Source organism: Camelus ferus, chromosome 24 (genome assembly GCF_009834535.1).
Source record: "Camelus ferus isolate YT-003-E chromosome 24, BCGSAC_Cfer_1.0, whole genome shotgun sequence".
In the NCBI taxonomy this organism is placed as follows: domain Eukaryota; kingdom Metazoa; phylum Chordata; class Mammalia; order Artiodactyla; family Camelidae; genus Camelus; species Camelus ferus.
Window position 1 is genome coordinate 7,538,021 of NC_045719.1, and position 17,407 is coordinate 7,555,427.

A 17,407-nucleotide genomic window follows, 5' to 3' on the forward strand; every position below is an offset into this window, starting at 1 on the left:
AAAGCAGTTACAAAGACGTCTAGCAGCTAGCCTTAGGGGCTCCCTTAACAAAATGAAAGAACAGAAATTTGACTAAGAACAAAAAAATTAAATTCCACATTTAGTGTAAATCCCCCCCTTCTTAAAATCCAAAGAGTTAAGCCTGCCCTTTTCAGCACACCTTATTTTATGTCTAAGAACTGCGGGTTCCAGAGGCTGTAAATGTCTACCAAAAATGGCAAAACGTTAACTAAGGTTCTTTTGTGTCCTGAGAATTTGACTCGGTTACCTTAGACTGGGGGCTCCAAAACTTGGCTGCACAGAAATGAGCTGAACTCCATTTGCGACTAAGGTCCCACCACACTGCAGCCAGCTCAGGGGGGAATCACCGTGACGCTCAGACAGAACATTCTAGTCAGATAAGATCACTTAAAAAGTGCACTTAAAAGCAAAGGCTTCCAAAGCAAACACACAGAATGGGATATCTATTTCAACTGGCATGCAAGAGACTCCAAGACTCTTCAAAATCCCAAAATAGCTTCCTTGAAAGATCTGCTGTAAAAGGCTAATGAAAAGTTGAAGACGTGGGAGGAACCTAGGATGCTGAGACCGATGTAACTCTACCGTTTCCCTCTGTCCTCTTCCCGAGCACTCAGGTTTTACCAATTCTGTCTGAATTGCCTTTCCACTCGGAGGAGACGACTAGACAATTACGTTTTAAAGTAAGACAACCTGAGGCTACAGGCGATCACATCTTTCACTCATTTGTCAAAGGCTGAACTAAGGGTCATAGCTAAAGAATTTCTTAAAACTGGGAGGATTCTGAAAATTTTGTAAATGGATTACCTCCTGCAATTAGTGAATAAATAAATATAGCTGATGCTCAGAGCCTGATAGAAAAAATAATTTTAGGACTTCTCCCCTAAATTAAAATAAGTGTAGCGGGGAGGGTACAGCCGAGCTGTAGAGTGCACGCCTAGCATGCACGGGGTCCTGGGTTCAATCCCCAGTACCTCCATTAAAAAAAATACATACATAAATAAATTTACCTCCTAATTACCTGCCCCCGCCCAAAAAACCAACAACAAAAATAAAATTAAAGTATGTACCCAGAGGGAAAGAAGCAAATTGAGGAGGATGACGTTGGATGGGTGAGTTAACCTATGATGTCATTTAAATTACAACCCAATTTTTGAGGAATTGGGAAAAGCTGTCTTTATTTTACAAATCTTTGTAAAAGTGGAAAAATGCAGCTCTAGAGACACATCAGATTCCACCCATTCCCCAAACGTCCCCTATTTATCTCAAAAGGCTTGTAACCTCTCCAGAAACTCTTATTTTGACCATCCCCAATTCCTAAGATTGGGTCGGGGGGAAGGAAAAAGAGGTTTTTTCAAAAATTTAAACTGCTATAGAAACACCTTTCCCCCAAATCTATTCAAGGACAAATGCAAATCTTAAGTGCCTTCTCTACAAATACTAGTAGAAAAAGCTTTAGCCACCTGAACAGATAAACTTAACTTTTCCCAAAGAGTTATTTATAGCTAGTGAGTTTTATATTGTGATACTTGATTTATGGCCAAACATTTTGAAATGAAAGCCACATGATCTCTGTGTCTGAATACTTAATGTGTGTCGAGAGAAGTACATTATAGATATGATACTTTTCTGCCTCCGTAGAGTATTGCCAAAATAAATTTGTAAAGAGCTCTATTTAGTTGGCTTACATATAGATTAAATTCTTAGAAAATATAATAGGAACTAACTCAAATGTTTTTCGAGTTCACGTGACCTAGGATAATGTTTATAGCTAGTTTAAGGTTGTTGATTTAATTGACACATACATGTCTTTACAGTTACCAACAATTAGTGTACTTTCATTCTACCTGGGGCTACTAAAAGTCAAATACGCTCGTGTTCTCTCTGTTACAAAAATTTGTCAGCCAGAAAAATAACAGGATGATAACTAATGTTGTCTAATGTCAAATGAAGTTTTGTAGGTAATCTAAACATGATTGTTAAGAAGAAATAAATTAAATTAATCTAAATAAGATAAGAGCTTTCATGTGAACTTTATAGCAATGATTGTTTATGGGATGTCTATCTAAATTGTTTCCCAAGAGGAATCTACCAAAATCTGTAGGTTTTGCAGGCAATGTTTGATGGCAAAAGTCAGCTTGGCTACTTAGCCTTTAAAGCCATTTAAAAGTCCAATCTGAAATTTCTTATTAAAAGTTCCAGAAAAGCAGATTAAAAGATTTTACATGATCAATTGTTATTCTTTCTGCTCTTATGTAATAACAAGGCCACGTTTATTAAACTAGATTTATTTTGCAAACAAATTAGTCTTAATCTAGGTATCTTTGGTTAAAATGGGGGTGATTTGAGGGAGAAAGTTTATGTTTCAGTAATATACCTTTATGGATACTACATTCTAGTGCTGTCCATTGTCTTTTAAGGTTTTGTTTTCTGCCTGTAAACTGGATTGGATTCTGAATTCTTCTAGTTTCCTCCCATATTTGGCTACAATGCTCCAAACTAATATTTCCAATTTTTCTCCCACTTTTTTGACTTGGAAGTCATTGAGAACTAAAACTGCCCTTTTCCCAAAGCCATGCAAGCTAAAAGTTGGACGCTGTGGTATGAACTTCAGAGAAGTCAACATAACAGCCCATGGGTGGACAATCTTTGGGCTTGTTCCTGTGTGGCCACTCAGAAGGATCACCAGAGACATTCAACTGCAAACACGGAAAATCTATCAGATTGTCACTGCCTGCCCTCACTCCTTCCAAAGATGCTTTGAGCCAGACATCTAGAAATTTTCTCAACTGGCTGCCTTCAGAATTTAGAAACTGGGACGACAGTCTGCTCCAATCATTAATTCTTACTCCTGACTTTGGGAGCCTTGCAACTCTGCCCCCTGAAATGAGACACAGCTCTTTAACTGAACTGGCCCATTCTCAGGGCTGAGAGACTGACTCAGTAAGATGGAGCAACTCACCCACTCAACTTCTGGACTGTGAAACTTCTTAGGGAAGCTTCAAAGGTGAGATTGACAGGGTTCAGATCAAGCCTCCTCCAAATGTGCCACATTCGCATGTGGATTATTTTGAGCTAAAGGCAACTGAGGCTCTGTGGGCTCAGAAGAAACATATGCCCCTCCCTTAACTACCTAGAAGGATTTAATTTGAGGGTCTTTCCCAGAATGAGAATTATTACCAGGGATAAATTTTGTCTGAGTGACCCGTCTGTATGGCAGGGAAGGCGTCTGATTACCCAACACCTGCTCTTCTTCTTGTTTTATGAACAAGCTTCCTGTCCTTGGAAGTCCTAGTCCTTAGCTCAGGATGCCACATATACTTCATTTTACCTTGTCTCGGAACCTCTCATGTGTAGAGGATTCCTGGAAGCACAAAATTAAGTTTTTCTCCTGTCAATCTGTCTCATGTTGATTTGATTACTCAACCATCTGAAAGAGTCTTTGAAGGCTAGAGGAACCCCTACCAACAGGTGCGAGCTACAGGTTAGATGTGGTGTTAGACATTGAAAAATAAAATATCTGCTCTCAAGGAGATTATAGCCTAGTTGGGAAAATAAATGTATAGGTCAAAGGTGAAGAAATAGCAATGAGACGGACATCAAACTTCTCTCCAGCAGCAATTTATGTCAGAAGCTAAACTGTTGAGAATAATGACTGGTAATTTATAATTCTCTACCTTGACAAGTGCAGACAGCAAATATGTGGCTTTTTTGCTTCTGTCATGGGAAGAACCATTGTCTCCCTTCAATATCATGTGATGGGGAATTAACTGAACATAGTAGGGGGATTCGGGTGCTAAACACCCCAAAGGAGTAAGAAGTATCTGCCACAATCCTTAACTCCATCAGTAAAAAAGTAACAAAATTACAACTGAGTAAGCATTCAAGTAAAAAAACTAGAAAGACAAAAGAGTAAAACCAAAGGGAGGAAATAATTAAAAAAAACAAACAATGAAGGTAAGGGCAGAAATAAAATAGAGAAACAGAACAAAATAAAGATATATATTGATGAACAACATCAAAGCTCCTTCTTTGAAACAGACAAACCGCTAGCAGATAGAAGGTATACAAACGTCAGGAACAAGAAGAGATAGACAGAGATGACATTTTTTTCTAAAGTGAAAAGCAGCTACTATGAACTTCCTGCTAGTAAATTTGAAACTGTCCATGAAAGGGATAAAGTTTGAAATATCTAGTAAACACTTGGATATTTGTGTCTGGAGCTCAGAGAAGTCCACACAGAAAACAGAGGTCATCAGAAATGGAAAATTATTGACGTCCTTGGGGCAGAACCCAAGGCAGAATCCTTAAGTGCGTCATTACTTTGAAGCAAGGCAGACAGAGAGGAGCCGCAGTGAAGATCAAGAGTATAGAGTGATGGTGTCAGAGGGGGAATTAGAGACATGATGACACCTATCAGAGGGAGGAGGGCGGTTCAAGAATTTGAGCGTCAATAGAAGAGAAGTTAAAGAAACCAAGGATGGAGCTAAGTGCCCACTGGATTGGGTGGTTTGAATGGCTTGAATGACCTGGGTTATAGCAGGGCTGGCGCCACCTTGTGGCAGCAGAGGTGTGGCCATGTCTGTAGAGGGACCAGGTCCTGAAATTGGACACTCACTGCAAGGGTAGCCAACTTCAGGAACGTGGCTCGGATGGAAGGAGGAGTGTATGAAATAAAAGAAGGAACCACAAGAAGAGAGAGAGAGGCAATGATAAAAGATGGGGACGGAAGAGGCGGTGTTTCAGGTGGAAGGAGCCCTGAAGGACAGATAAGCTGCCTCTTCCTGTGATAACCAGGGGAAGTGGTGACGCCAGGTGCTGAGAGAGAGAAGTTGTAGAGGGCGGGGCGGAGGGCAGACTGCAGGAACTCCTGCCTGATAACCTCCGATTTTCTGCAGAGGAGGAGATGAGGTCATCTGCTGAGAGTAAGAGGGTAGGTGTCCGCAGGGTCCTTGAGAAGGTCAGGAAGAGTTGCTAGGAAACGGGGAATGAGCTGCCCAGAGCACGTATGAGGACGCAGGGAGACGTGTGAGGCCCCAGAAGGGCTGGCCTTGATCTGTGCTGGGACCAGGACCCTGTGTTCCGACTTGAGGGCATTTTCCTTATAGCACGTTAGAATCTAGGATTCTAATATTTTAAAAATTTCATTAGCCACATAGTCTCCATAGGAGATATATTAAATAAGATGTAAGAATGATCTTTCAGCCTATCCACATTCCTATATTTTGCAGCATTGTAGGTTTATAGAATTCCTATTCTTTCTTTTCAGTCTCAAGTTTTTCATTCAGCTAAATTATTGGAAAATCATATTCAAGGTGAGATGTGCTTGTTTCGAACACATTCAGTAGGAATCTCAAAGGAACCTTATTCTTGCCTGTCTTGGGCTTAGAATAGTTGTGGAAACCTTCTGGACTTTATCTTCCATTATATGAAATATTGAATATTTTAATTGTGTGGGATGAGAAATCCACAACTTTTAAAATCTACAGAGCAGATCGACTTATTGGGTGATGTGAGAATTCACAGCAGTGTGGGAGCAACTGACAATGAACACCTTTCAAATTCAGCCAAAAAAACCTATGAAAAGAACTTACTTAATAAATTATTTGTATTTCTGATCCCTTTACTTTTAAGTAAACCTTTCAGAATATTGGTATGCACTATTCTTAAGTGCTAAGAAAGCACATTCAAGGTATAGAAATATTTAAGTTCAAGTATAATGTATTGTCTCCATGAAAAATATAAATAAAGTGGAAAAAAATGACTGGATCATGACCTTGAATAAAAAATGTAGTGTAAGTTATTTATAGGAGTCAAAAACTCCATTGAAAATAGCTAGTTATTTATAAGAAGTAAAGAGTAAAATAAAATTCTACCAATCTTGAAAGACTATAATATCAACAGATAATACCACATAGGAATAAAACCATACTGTGAAACCTCACCAATCTTGATACACTCATTTGGAATTTGTAACCATTTTGACAAAAGCTTAGCAGAAGTTTACCTTTTCACCATTATTAATCAACTTACAGTATAAACAAAATTTAGAAAGTTAATGTTTAAATTACTTTAGAGAACAAATTACATTCAAATATCTTGCACACACCATACTTAGTAATGATGTACACGTGAATTGTAAACATTTTAGTCTATCTCTTAAGGTAGTTCTCTTTAGAATCCCTACTATTTTTGTACTTGTTTGCTCTTGAATATAGAACTATCTCTTTAAAGCTGTTCTATCACATTTTTAATTAATTTTACCAGCCAAATTATTATTTCATATAAAATAATCGAACGAAACTATTTTGTCTTTGTTCAACTTGGTCTTCTGTTTTCCCTTAGCAAAATAGAAAATAGTAAATTAATTAATTATGAGAAAAATTACTAAAACTGACCAAACTTCTCCTAAGTGACAGGTAACATGTTGGAATTTTAACACATTGCTGCTAATCCCTCCCCCAAATATTGCAAGATAGATATTGTCCTCATTTCTCAGGTGAGGAAATTGATACTCAAAGTTAAGTGGTTTCCCTAAAGTCTCAAGTATTTTCTGAATCTGATAAATAACATAGTGTATCAAGGGCTAAGCATAGGGTCCATAAGGTAGAAAGAGCTCAGTAAATGTCAGCTATAGCAACTGTTATTACCATAAAGAAGAGGCTTATTTTAAAGGTAAGTGAGAATTGATGGACAGATGAAATGGCTTCTCTATCTGTTTCAGTTGTATTTGTATGTTCATTCATTTAGTCATTCAACAAACATTTACTGAATGCTTACTATGCGCTGAAAATGCTAGTGTGAATATATGGACAAAGGTGTAACTCCGAACTGTTCCAAAGTTTAAAAAAGTGATCAGCTACATATATATATATATATATATATATATATATATATATATATACACACACACACACACACACACATATACAAATCAATGACCAACTACAAATATATGTATATAAAATATATATACAAAAGTGTATATATATTTGTAGCTGATCACTGTGAAAGTTAGAAATTTGGACATATGTGAAATTCAGACAATGTGAAAGTTGGAAATTGGACGGACGTCCAAAATATGTCCGAATTTCCAACTTTCACATTTTCTATGTGTTTATTCTGTACTCCAATAGTGTTTACATATATTTCATGCTAATATTTTTTGAGCCAAAAAAGACCTTGGAAATAAGTCTAAAACCACTCATTTTACAGAAAGAATATTCAGACCTCGAGATGTCAGAGGCTGGGCCTAACAAGAGCGGCACCTAATACAGAACAGGGCCTGCAGTCAAATTCTACTGATGAGCAGATCGTGGTTTGGCTCAACACACTTCGTCTCCACCGAAACGAATGACAAGACCAAATAGAGAGTAAAACCAAAGTAAGTCCTTCTCATTTATGCCACTGCAAAAGACACACATTAAGGGCAAAAATAAACTCTAAAAACTTTTTTCATACAGGTTGATAGTCTGCAGTGTCCAGGTGTACTTCCCCTGAAACCTAACAGGAAATAATCACTGACATTTTGGGTTGGAACAGAGCTACTGGCTATCTATCTCATACTTCCCAGGTCACGATGAAGGAACTGTGGCCTTCCCTGCAACACACCCAGGTTTCCAAGCTGGGGCCCATTTCTGTTTTTCTCAGCCCTTGCCTTTTCACTGAAGTTAAAGAGAGGCTCCCATACCAGTCCTGACCATCAAAGTCCTTGCAGTGGATTAGACGGCCAATTTCAGACTGACTCTCTGAAACTTGAAACATTGAATGGAAGAAAATATTGGCTTTTTGGTCCAACAGGGAAAACAGCTCTCAACCAAAGCCTCCTTTCAAAAACCTTAAGTTTATTTAAAAACTAAAAAAATAGAAACACTGACAAAAACCATAAACTTTTAAAGACCTAAAAGCTATTTCTTTATCCAAAAAAAAAAAAACAAAAACCAAACAAACAAAAAACCAGATCTCAAGCATAATCACATCTCACGGGATGCAGACACAACACCTGGTGTCCATTATAACACCATTAGTCTCTTTATGGGGTCATAACATTTTAGTGGACTTGCTTAAGAGCATGATGGCTCCTCTGGCAAACAAGGCTTATTCTTTTGTCACGTGCAGAAGAGAATATGAAATGACTCAGATGACCAAGCTGCAGAAGCCAATCCTCCAAAAGCAGGCTCTCCTCCTGCCACACTCAGAGCTTGATTCAGAGCGTGGGGGAGCATTGCTGACGGCCACCCTAAGGGCTGTTCCACGCCTTTCACTTTCCCTGCTCTGCAGTTCCCGCCACTGTTAAACCCTTTTCTATTTCTTCAGCCTCTTATTGAATGTTCTTCTGTTGTTACAAAGATGAAGACATGTCCTTCTCTTAAGAAGCTCATAGCCTACTGTGATGATTCTCTGAGTTAAGTCAGTCTGGAAATCAGCTGGGGAGTGATATAAAACGGAGCTTCTCCCTGAAAAATTCTGATTCTCAGAGAGCTGAGGTGAAGCGCCACCTTCTGCACTTCATGAAAAAACAAAGTCATAGTCAGATCAGGGCAGAGCAGAGAGGATGTGAAGAGTGGGCCTGGAGGAGGGGAGGAAGCTTTAAGACAGCGCTGCTGTTCTAGCTTACACAAGTGGGCTGCGGGCCACGGGGACCAAAGAAAGGCACGTGCCTTGAGGGGGCGACTTTGGTTTTAGAGAAACTGAGTTGGGATGCTTGTAGGATATCCAGGAAGAACTTGTCAGTAGATAGGCAGATGGAAATAAGGGCTGAGAGCCCAGGAGAGCGTCTAACAGGAGAGAGATCTGGGTGTCTTCGGCATATGGGTGAATTACCTATTTCTCCCCTGACACACCTGAGTTTATAAAACTCACTTCTGCAAGCACAAATGACTCACTAAGTTAGTTACTCTCAAACATGGACTGATGGGGGTTACATCAGAATATGAAGGAGGTCCCAGTGCGTTTTGGAAGGTGAGACACTGTTACCTTTTTCACTCCCCAGCCCCAGATGGGAGGCAGTGTGGCTGACGTGGTGGAGAGTCTAGGTGGCCTCCCGAGGAGGCTGAAGAGGCCGTGGTGGCCGAGGATGAAGTCCACCGGCTTATGGCAAGTGGAGAAATAGGAAGAGGAAAATGAAGGGAGGGAGAGGTCATGAAAGCGGATCTTCAGGGAGTGAGGACCAGGTCTGAAGATTTGAGAAAGGGGACAAATGACGACATATAAGGAGGAAGACTGGGTTCTCAAACCCAGCTTGCAGGGATCCCTGTGATGGAGCTAAAGTTCTCTCTCGGACTCGGGCCCACAGTCCCCTTTGCGCTCTGTGCCCCCTACCTTTTTTTTTTTTTAAAGTTTCTATTTCTCTCTCACCTCTTAGCCTTCAAATATTCCATTCCTTCCCGAAGTACTTTTCCCCAGGACCACCCTTTCATTACCTAACTGAAACTTCTGGCCTCAGCTTCCTCTTCCTCTTCGCCCTAATACCTAAGCTAGTTTGGTGTCCCCCAGGCCTCTCCCCCGCAGCGGGGCCTCCACAGCAGACTGCATTTTCACTCTCTCTTCTAGACTCCTTACTCTTCCACCATGCGGATTTCCCACTGGCTACGAGTCCCTGAAGACAGGGAGGCTGGAGTCCCACCCAGAGGGCCGGTAGCGCGATTCCGAGGAGGAGCGGGAGGCACTGTCACCAGTGCGCCACAGGCCTTTCCCACCACAGTCTTCCTCTTCTTGGCCGTTCCCTGCTCTCCCTGAGCCCCAGCGCAGTCCTCAACTCCTCCCAGAGCTCTTGACCAGAGAAATCTTGGTCAGCTGATGATCTGCCTGTGGCTACAAACTTCAGCCCCTGTGTCCTCCAGGGTGGAGCTCAGAGGAGGCACCCTGCCAGGACCTTGGGGCCCCCCCTGCAGGGCCTCAGTGAGCACACAGTGGGGAAGGCGGTGGGGCTGGAGGGAGCAGGCCATCTTGCAGAAGCCTGTCTTAGAACTGTCCTCTAAAGAGCTGCCTAACCTGCTTGTCACCAGGTCTGTGTGTCTAGCCCACTGGTGCTAAGGGGTTTTCGTGGGAGGTTTTCCAACCTCATAATTCTTCTGTTAGATTTTGTGTGTGTGTGTGTGTGTGTGTGTGTGTGTGTGTGTGTTAAGATACACATAACAAATCTTAACATCCTAACCCTTTTTAAGCGTGCAGTTCAGTGGCATTAATTTCATTCACATGATCGCACAACCATCACCACCATCATCTCCAAAACTGTTAGCATTTTGCAAAACTGAAATTCTGTCCCCACTAAACAGCTACTCACCTTTCTCTCTCAGCCAGCTCCTCCTGGAAACCACCATTCTCCTTTCTGTCTCTACCAATTCGACTACTCTAGGATGCATGATACAGTATTTGTCCTTTTGTGACTGGCTTATTTCACTTAGCTTAATGCTTATCCTCAAGGCTCATCCATGTTGTAGCAGGTGTCAGAATTTCCTTCCTTTTTAAGGCTGAATAATATTCCATTGTTAGTATGTGCCACATTAATTTTATCCATTCATCTACTGATGGACACTTTAGTTGCGTCCACATTTTGGCTCTTGTGAATAATGCTGCTATGGACATGAGTGTACAAATATCTAGTCTAGTCTCTGCTTTCAACCATTTTGGGCATCTATCCAGAAGTAGTATTGCTGGATCATATCATAATTCTCTGTTTAAATTTTTGGGAAACCACCATACTGTTTTCCACAGTGGCTGCACCATTTTGCATTCCTACCACTAATGCACGAGGGTTCTAATTTCCCCACATCTTTGCCAACACATGTTATTTTCTGTCTCTTAAAAAATTGTTTATAATAGTCATCCTAGTGAGTGTTGAGTGGTATCTCCTTGCAGTTCTGATTTGCATTTCCCTAATGATTAGTGATGTTGAGCATCTTTTCATATGCTCATTGGCCATTTGTATATCATCTTTGGAGAAATGTCTGTTTGAGTTCTCTGCCCATTTCTGAATTGGGTTTTTGTTTTCTTGTCGACTTGTCACAGTTCTACACATACTCTGGATATTAAACCCTTATCAGATCTATGGTTTCCTAATATTTTCTCCCATTCTGTGGATTTCCTTTTCACTCTGTTGATAGTGTCTTTGATGAACAAAAGTTTTTAATTTCGATGAAATCCAATTTATCTGTTTTTTCTTTTGTGGACTGTATTTTTGGTGTCATAGCTATAATTAGGGTTTTTTAAATGATTTTTTTCAACTCAGATATTACAGTCAAAATTCTCTCCATTTTTCAGTTGGAGAAACTATTATTAAAAGAAACTGATGGGCTTATTTCATCCCAACATTAGTTAGTAAGCTCTGGGCTGAAAATCCATATTCTGGGCTCTCATTGGCCTGGCAAAACAAGGCAGGTTTCCTGGTGAGAGTGGAGCAAATCTCCAGAGTAATCAGTGAAGATTCATCAACCTCTAAAGTTAAAAAAAGAAGTGCCAGTTTTTGTCTTTTCCTTTGCCAGGCATGTACAACTTTCCCCTTTACGTTCAAAGACGAAAGCTTCTTGAATGGAGAGTCTGTGAAATTTTTAAAACGTTTTCATTTCTGGGCACTGCCCTGTTTAGAATGAATCAATGGGCTGGTTACACCGTGTTACCAAGTCCTCAGGAGAAGACATCTGAAAAGCTGCAACCACTGTCCAGCCATATTTGTATTGCAAGCTTAAGACATCTTTCATTTCATCCTTGCTGAAGAAAGTTCCTCAGCACCTCCCTCCCCACAGCTCCACTCACCACTGAGTTTATGTAGTAAAGCCATAAAGCAAGGGGTCTGCTTAGCAGGGTATCTGAAAGGAAAGATAAACACAGTGGGGCAACAGGATGCGCCACAATGGAAGGAACTCATTAGGAAGCCGCTCCGCAGGCCAGCCTCCTTTCCTAGTAAAACCGGAGTCAACCTGAGCATTTCAGGGGCGGTGGGTAGAAGGAAGACTTTTCCAACCAAGGAGATTGTGGTGCGTTTTTGGTCTCTGTCGTTCTCACCTTTAAGATCCAAGAGTTGTAATCCCGCTCCAAGTTTGCAGGCAGAGCATCTGTGGTGACTCCGGATTTAGCGAAGGTCTCCCCGGGTGGCAGAACACCATCCCTTGCGCCGCTTCGGCCATCAACAAGCGCGCTTGGAAGCTTTGAACCTCGGGGACGTTCTCGCCCCTGTTTAATCCTCTAACCTTCCACGCCCAGAGCGGTTTGGGGACGGGACCAGCTGACTCCGCCGCCCCCGTGACGCCGCTGCTCCCAGCCCTCTCAGCCCCCACTCTAGGTAGTCGGGGTCTAGAAACAAGCCCAGCGGCAGCACGCTCTGTGCACCCCGAGGGTGAGCATTCGACCACCGCAGGAGACGCTTTCCTCAGACTCCGTTCAGCTTCTGGTCCCCAAAGAAAGAGAGGGAACCGGCAGCGCGCCGGCGACCGGGCAGCAAGCGGCGGGGCGGGGCGGGCGCGGGAGGGCGCGAGGGGGGCGTGGGCGCGGCGGCCCGCGCGCCCCAGCGGCCGGGCCAGGGGGAGGGGCGCTGGCGGGAGCGGCGCCTCCCGCCCGGGGTGAGCGGCGCGCGCGGCGGCCCCGCGGCACAGAGCGCCGAGCGGGGAGGGCGGGCTGGAGCGCAGACGGCCGAGGCGCGGCGCGGCTGCCATGGGCGCGCACTGACTGCTGCTCAGCGCGAACTTCCTTGGCTGCGCGGAGCTCCCCGGCAGGCGGTGCGTCTCCTCAGTCACCATGAAAGGTAGGGCGGGCTTCGGGGCGCGCGAGAGGGGGCGGAGGTGCACCCTGCGCGGACTTTCTCTCCGCGGAGAGCCGGCGCCCGCTTCGTGCGCGCACCCTGGGGGCGACCCCGGCCCCAGAGTTGGGCACCGCCGGAGACCTAGAGGTTGGGGTTTTGAAGCGTGCAAGTCTTCCCCTCCCCATCGTGTCTCTGCAAAGTACTTTGAAGCCCCAACTCATTGTTTACGGATTCCAGTTCCCAACTTTTTAATTGGAAAAATATGCCCAGGAGAGTGGAGGCATCATGACCCTCCACCCCCGTCCGTTCTCCGCTCTCTCTGCAGCGCTCCCCACTCTCTCCAGGGTCCTCTCTCCTCCCTGCTGTGGCCGTTTCTCCGTCCGAGATGTCGATGGGCTGCTTGGCCGAGTGTTTTCTCTGGGACTCGGGGATGTTCTCGGTGCGCCCTCCTCACATCTGGCAATGATTAGGTGCCCGCGGAGTTCAGCTGGCTCGGGAAGTGTGTTTGGCATCTTTCTCCATCAGACCCACTGACTGGAAAATAACCGCCCTCGGTTCCGCGTCCCTTCCATGTGCCTGCCTGAGGAGTTGTACCCACGTGTGTACTGGGGTGACACAGTCGTCTCTTTAATCGTCTCCCGGTCGGTGTCTTGGGCAGGTCGGTTTAGGGAACCATCAGATATTATCAAACCTTTAAACGGAATCGTGAGGAGAAGGGCTTCGCAGGACAGCCTTCTGTTTAGTGGAAACACGATGATTTGTCAGCAGAATCCTGATTTATATGTGAGATAAATAATTACAGCGGAGGCATCCAAGGGAATCGTTTGGGGCTGGGCCGGCGTGGTGTTTACACAAGCCTGGAGTCCTGGTTCTGTGCTAAGATAACAAGTTTCAGTCCCCGCGCGGGCCAGGCTTGAGTGATGGGGCTGGGTGCGAAATGCCATCTGACCAAGTTTCCAGCCCGAGACCAAGCGATGTGACCACTTTGACTCGCAAGCGTTACTGACCCAGGAAGGCGCCGGGGAGCCCCACAAACTTGGAAAGTAACTTTCGGCTCTAGGTTTCTCTGAAATACAGTTCGCGCTAAACACTCCGGCGCGATAATGTCCTACCAATTAGCTCTGCTTTCAAGGGAGTTCTGTGTCCTCCTCTGGAGACCCTGGGAAGGGAGGGGACAGACGCCAGGTGGAAAGGGGCCCGTCCCAGGGCCAGAGAAACAAAAGACATGATACAACTCTCTGGCTAGAGAACTTCAAAACGCAGTGGTGTGTGTTCCTTCTTTCTCCATCTCAGTTTCTCTTCTCTCATTTACATTCTAGGAAATGGGCACTTTCCTTAGCCAGCACTGATTAAAGGATCCTCCCGGAGAAGAAAGAATTTATAGGCTAAATGTTACTCTGGGTCTCAGTTACCATCGTCTTAGCCAGAACTTCTTGCTGCTGGTCACTGAGGCCAGGAGGTTTTGAACTCTTGGAAAGATAAGTCAGCTCCTCATTTCATCAGCTCCCATGTGGGTTCCTACCCTGAAAATCTTGTGATACTTTTGACTGGGTAAATGATTTACTGCAGTTTGAGTATAAATTTTCAGTATTAATTCACATCTGCAATGGAAAACACACCTACAAGTTCTAAACATTTTTTTTTTTTTTTTGGTGAGATTTACGCTGCATTCTGCACCAGCTTGCAGACCCCCTGGAAAGGCTCATTGCTTATCCCCTGTGGTCTGGGTACTGCCTAAAAGGCCCCACCTCCCTTCTACCCCAGTGGGAGAGGTGGGCTGAGGGACTGGTGAATCCCTGGGTAGACTAATCACTTTGAAGGCCTCTGTTAAAACAAAATATTCTATAAGAGATTGGCTTACTAAACTATTGCCATATTATTTGCATTTATTTGTCCAGTTGTGAGGTGGGGGAGGGAGGAGACACTAATAATTTTTCAGTAGCTACTAAGTGCCAACCAGGGGCTCTATCCATGAATCCTCTCAACAACCCTATGAGGTAGAGATTTTAATCCCTACGTTATAGATATGGAAACCGAGTCTAGAAGAAATAGGAACCAGCAACCAGGAAGATGGTAGGCATCTAAAGATAAGCTCTGCCAGTTCCCCTGTGAGGCTTGGAGAGACCTAGGACCCCAGATGTGGTAACCTCTGAACTAGAAGGAACGTGAATCTCAGACAATTAACTCATAGTTGGTGCAGCAGCCAGGAAAGGGTGGAGCCAAGATATTGGACACAAGGCTTCTGAAGCCAAGCAGAGTGTGTTTTTAGCCAAAAAGGAAAGCTACCTTTACCAAGTAGAAGTATTTTGATAATTTGCCACAGGTTACCAGCACAAAGTTTTCTTCGGGTTAGTGATTACGTCTCATAGTTATTAACTCATTATACTTAAGAAAGCCAATGTTTCATTAGAATTTGATTATCCTGTGTCATAAAAGTCATGACAAGTCTTGCAAATGCTTAAAATTCAAGTATTAACCAAAAACATTCTTTAACCAAATAGAAAATTAATGGACACCTTAGAAGTTACAGAAGTGTATTTGCCAAAGCAAAAATTTAGCTCCTGCGCGAGTTAGGTGCCTTTTCAAGGTACCTATTTGACTTTCTAATTCTGATGTTTAAACCTGGGATATGGCCTCAGACCCAGGCTATTGGAGTGTAATTCCAGGAGGCCATGAGCCACAGCGCCACCTATCTGTTGTATTCTGCAAATGTCCGTCTTCGTTCTATTTCCTCCATCAGTTAGAAGTACCAAAATAATGACATCATTATATATTTTCCAGAAGAAAATTACTTGCTTTATTGCTACGATATTTGAAGTCTTTCAGGCTGATTAAAACTTGAAGTTGATTTTAATTTATTTCCATTTCATTTTCTATTAGCTGGACTACACACATAAATCTCATGGTTCGGGATAAATATTCACATTCTTTGTGAAGGAATCTGACTCCCCTAGAGTTAGGTGTGTCATTACGAAATCACATTCTAGTTCTGGAAGTTGGAAATATTGGTGAGTTTTAGTGCAGCAGCACTTGTTGCCTAAGAGATGGCAGAAAACCACCACCAGCACACAGGCTCACAGTGGTTCAAACTGCTCTTCTGATTTAACACAAAGAGGAGGTTGGTGCCATTAAAGCATAGTGCCAAGCTGCTTACTTTGGGGCTTTCGTATGTTACATTGCTGAAATATTGTTTGGCAATAATACTTTCAAAATGCGACAGTAAAAAGTATACTGCTATGGTCTTTTGTTTTACTGTACCCATGGTCTTGTTACTTTCCCAGTGTCTTAAGATTTCTTGTCCTTAACTGGGTGGGATAAGCAAGCAGACAAATGTTTAAGAGCTGACTGCATTTAACATTGTGTTTTCTGCGGGGAAATGGAAACAAAGTTGGCCTTTTTCCTTTCACTGGTTGGGAATTGGGGCTGCCCTTCCTCTGGGAGGCAAAGGTACAATCCAATTATACTTCGGACTTTTCCTTAATTTGAAGATGCTTGACATTCTTAATCTGAGGTTTAATTATTGCTAAGTGTCGATCTTTCCTGTGGTCTCCTGTGCAGTTTTCTGAGATTGTTCCCATCCTCCTACCCCCTAACGTGTGGCTCATCCACTGACAGTGGTGTGAATGGGAAAAGCTGGCAGATGATAGCTTTTAAGCTCTAGCATAACTAGGTGTTTAATTTTCTGAATTAATGCTTATTCTCATTAAAACATTATTTCAAAACCATTGTTGCAGCTGCTGCCAATGGAAGTTAAATGGCCTTCGGAGTATTAGATTTCAAATGGGAAAACAGACATTTAGATTTTGTGATAGAAAAAGTCTGTTTCACCTCGGGTAAACCCAGCACGTGGGTCATCTCTCGGGGGAAGGTCTGACCCACGTGTCTCCCCACGGTGGGAAGAGAGGGTCGCGGGCTGGGAGAGGGAGCCCAGACTGGTGTACAGCACTTCCTGCTTTTAGCAGGCACATCAGAGTGGAAAGAGTCAGGCAGCTGGGGGCCAGGGGACAACGTTCCAGGTCGTGGAGATAATCATCTGTGAGGGGACTCTACCCCTACCGTGGGGTCGGCTCTGTCAGGCTGGTCCTGGCCTCTCCTCCTCTGCTCTTCTGCCATTCCAAAGTCACAGGCTTGCTTTCTCTCTCAGCGTCCAGAATCCCTGTCTATGGCCTGGTGGTAGGGAACAGGATCATGAGCTGGAAGATAAACGCCAGAGACAAGGTTGATCTCAACCGTGGTTTGTGCTTGAAAAAATGTCTTAGGCATGACTGATGGGCCACTTAATATCCCCATTTATTATTTATTCCCTTTAATAATAGCTGACATTTATTGAGCACCTGCCATGCCAGGCAGTATTTTTTCTTCATTTTACAGATCAGAAAATTTAGGCTCAGAGAGGTTGAGTTACTTATCTAAGGGCACCCAGCTAGTCAGTGGGGAAATTGGTATTCAAATTCAGGCAGGCTGACTCCAGAATCCACATTACACCTCTAATTTAATTTCCCTCCTAGACACACTGTAATGTTTCACTCAGTCAACACATCTTCGTTAAGTACCGACTGGGTGCCACACTCCACTAGACACTGAGTGAGCAAGCTAGAAATGGTCCTACCATCCGGGCTTAGACACTAATAACCTGGCATCCAGGGTCGGAAA

At 43.4% G+C, this 17,407-nt stretch overlaps 2 protein-coding genes across 5 annotated transcripts in view; one reads left to right on the forward strand and one right to left on the reverse strand.

The window, feature by feature from the left end:
* Positions 1–12,458, reverse strand: part of CLUL1 (clusterin like 1) — a 93,034-nt gene extending 80,576 nt beyond the window's left edge. For 3 of the 4 annotated variants that reach the window (XM_032467140.1, XM_032467139.1, XM_032467137.1), the window contains exon 1: positions 12,022–12,458. The gene's annotated coding sequence lies outside the window, so the exon portion shown is untranslated. Of the gene's footprint in view, positions 1–10,303; positions 10,457–12,021 lie in introns of those variants that run through there. The other variant, XM_032467141.1, reaches the window with a different exon arrangement.
* Positions 12,459–12,579: 121 nt separating this feature from the next.
* The window catches only part of COLEC12 (collectin subfamily member 12), a 153,344-nt gene continuing 148,516 nt past the window's right edge, over positions 12,580–17,407 (forward strand). Inside the window, exon 1 of the mRNA XM_032467209.1 lies at positions 12,580–12,757. Within this exon, the coding sequence (XP_032323100.1) occupies positions 12,751–12,757 (7 nt within the window). The 5' untranslated portion in view covers positions 12,580–12,750. The remainder of the gene's footprint in view (positions 12,758–17,407) is intronic.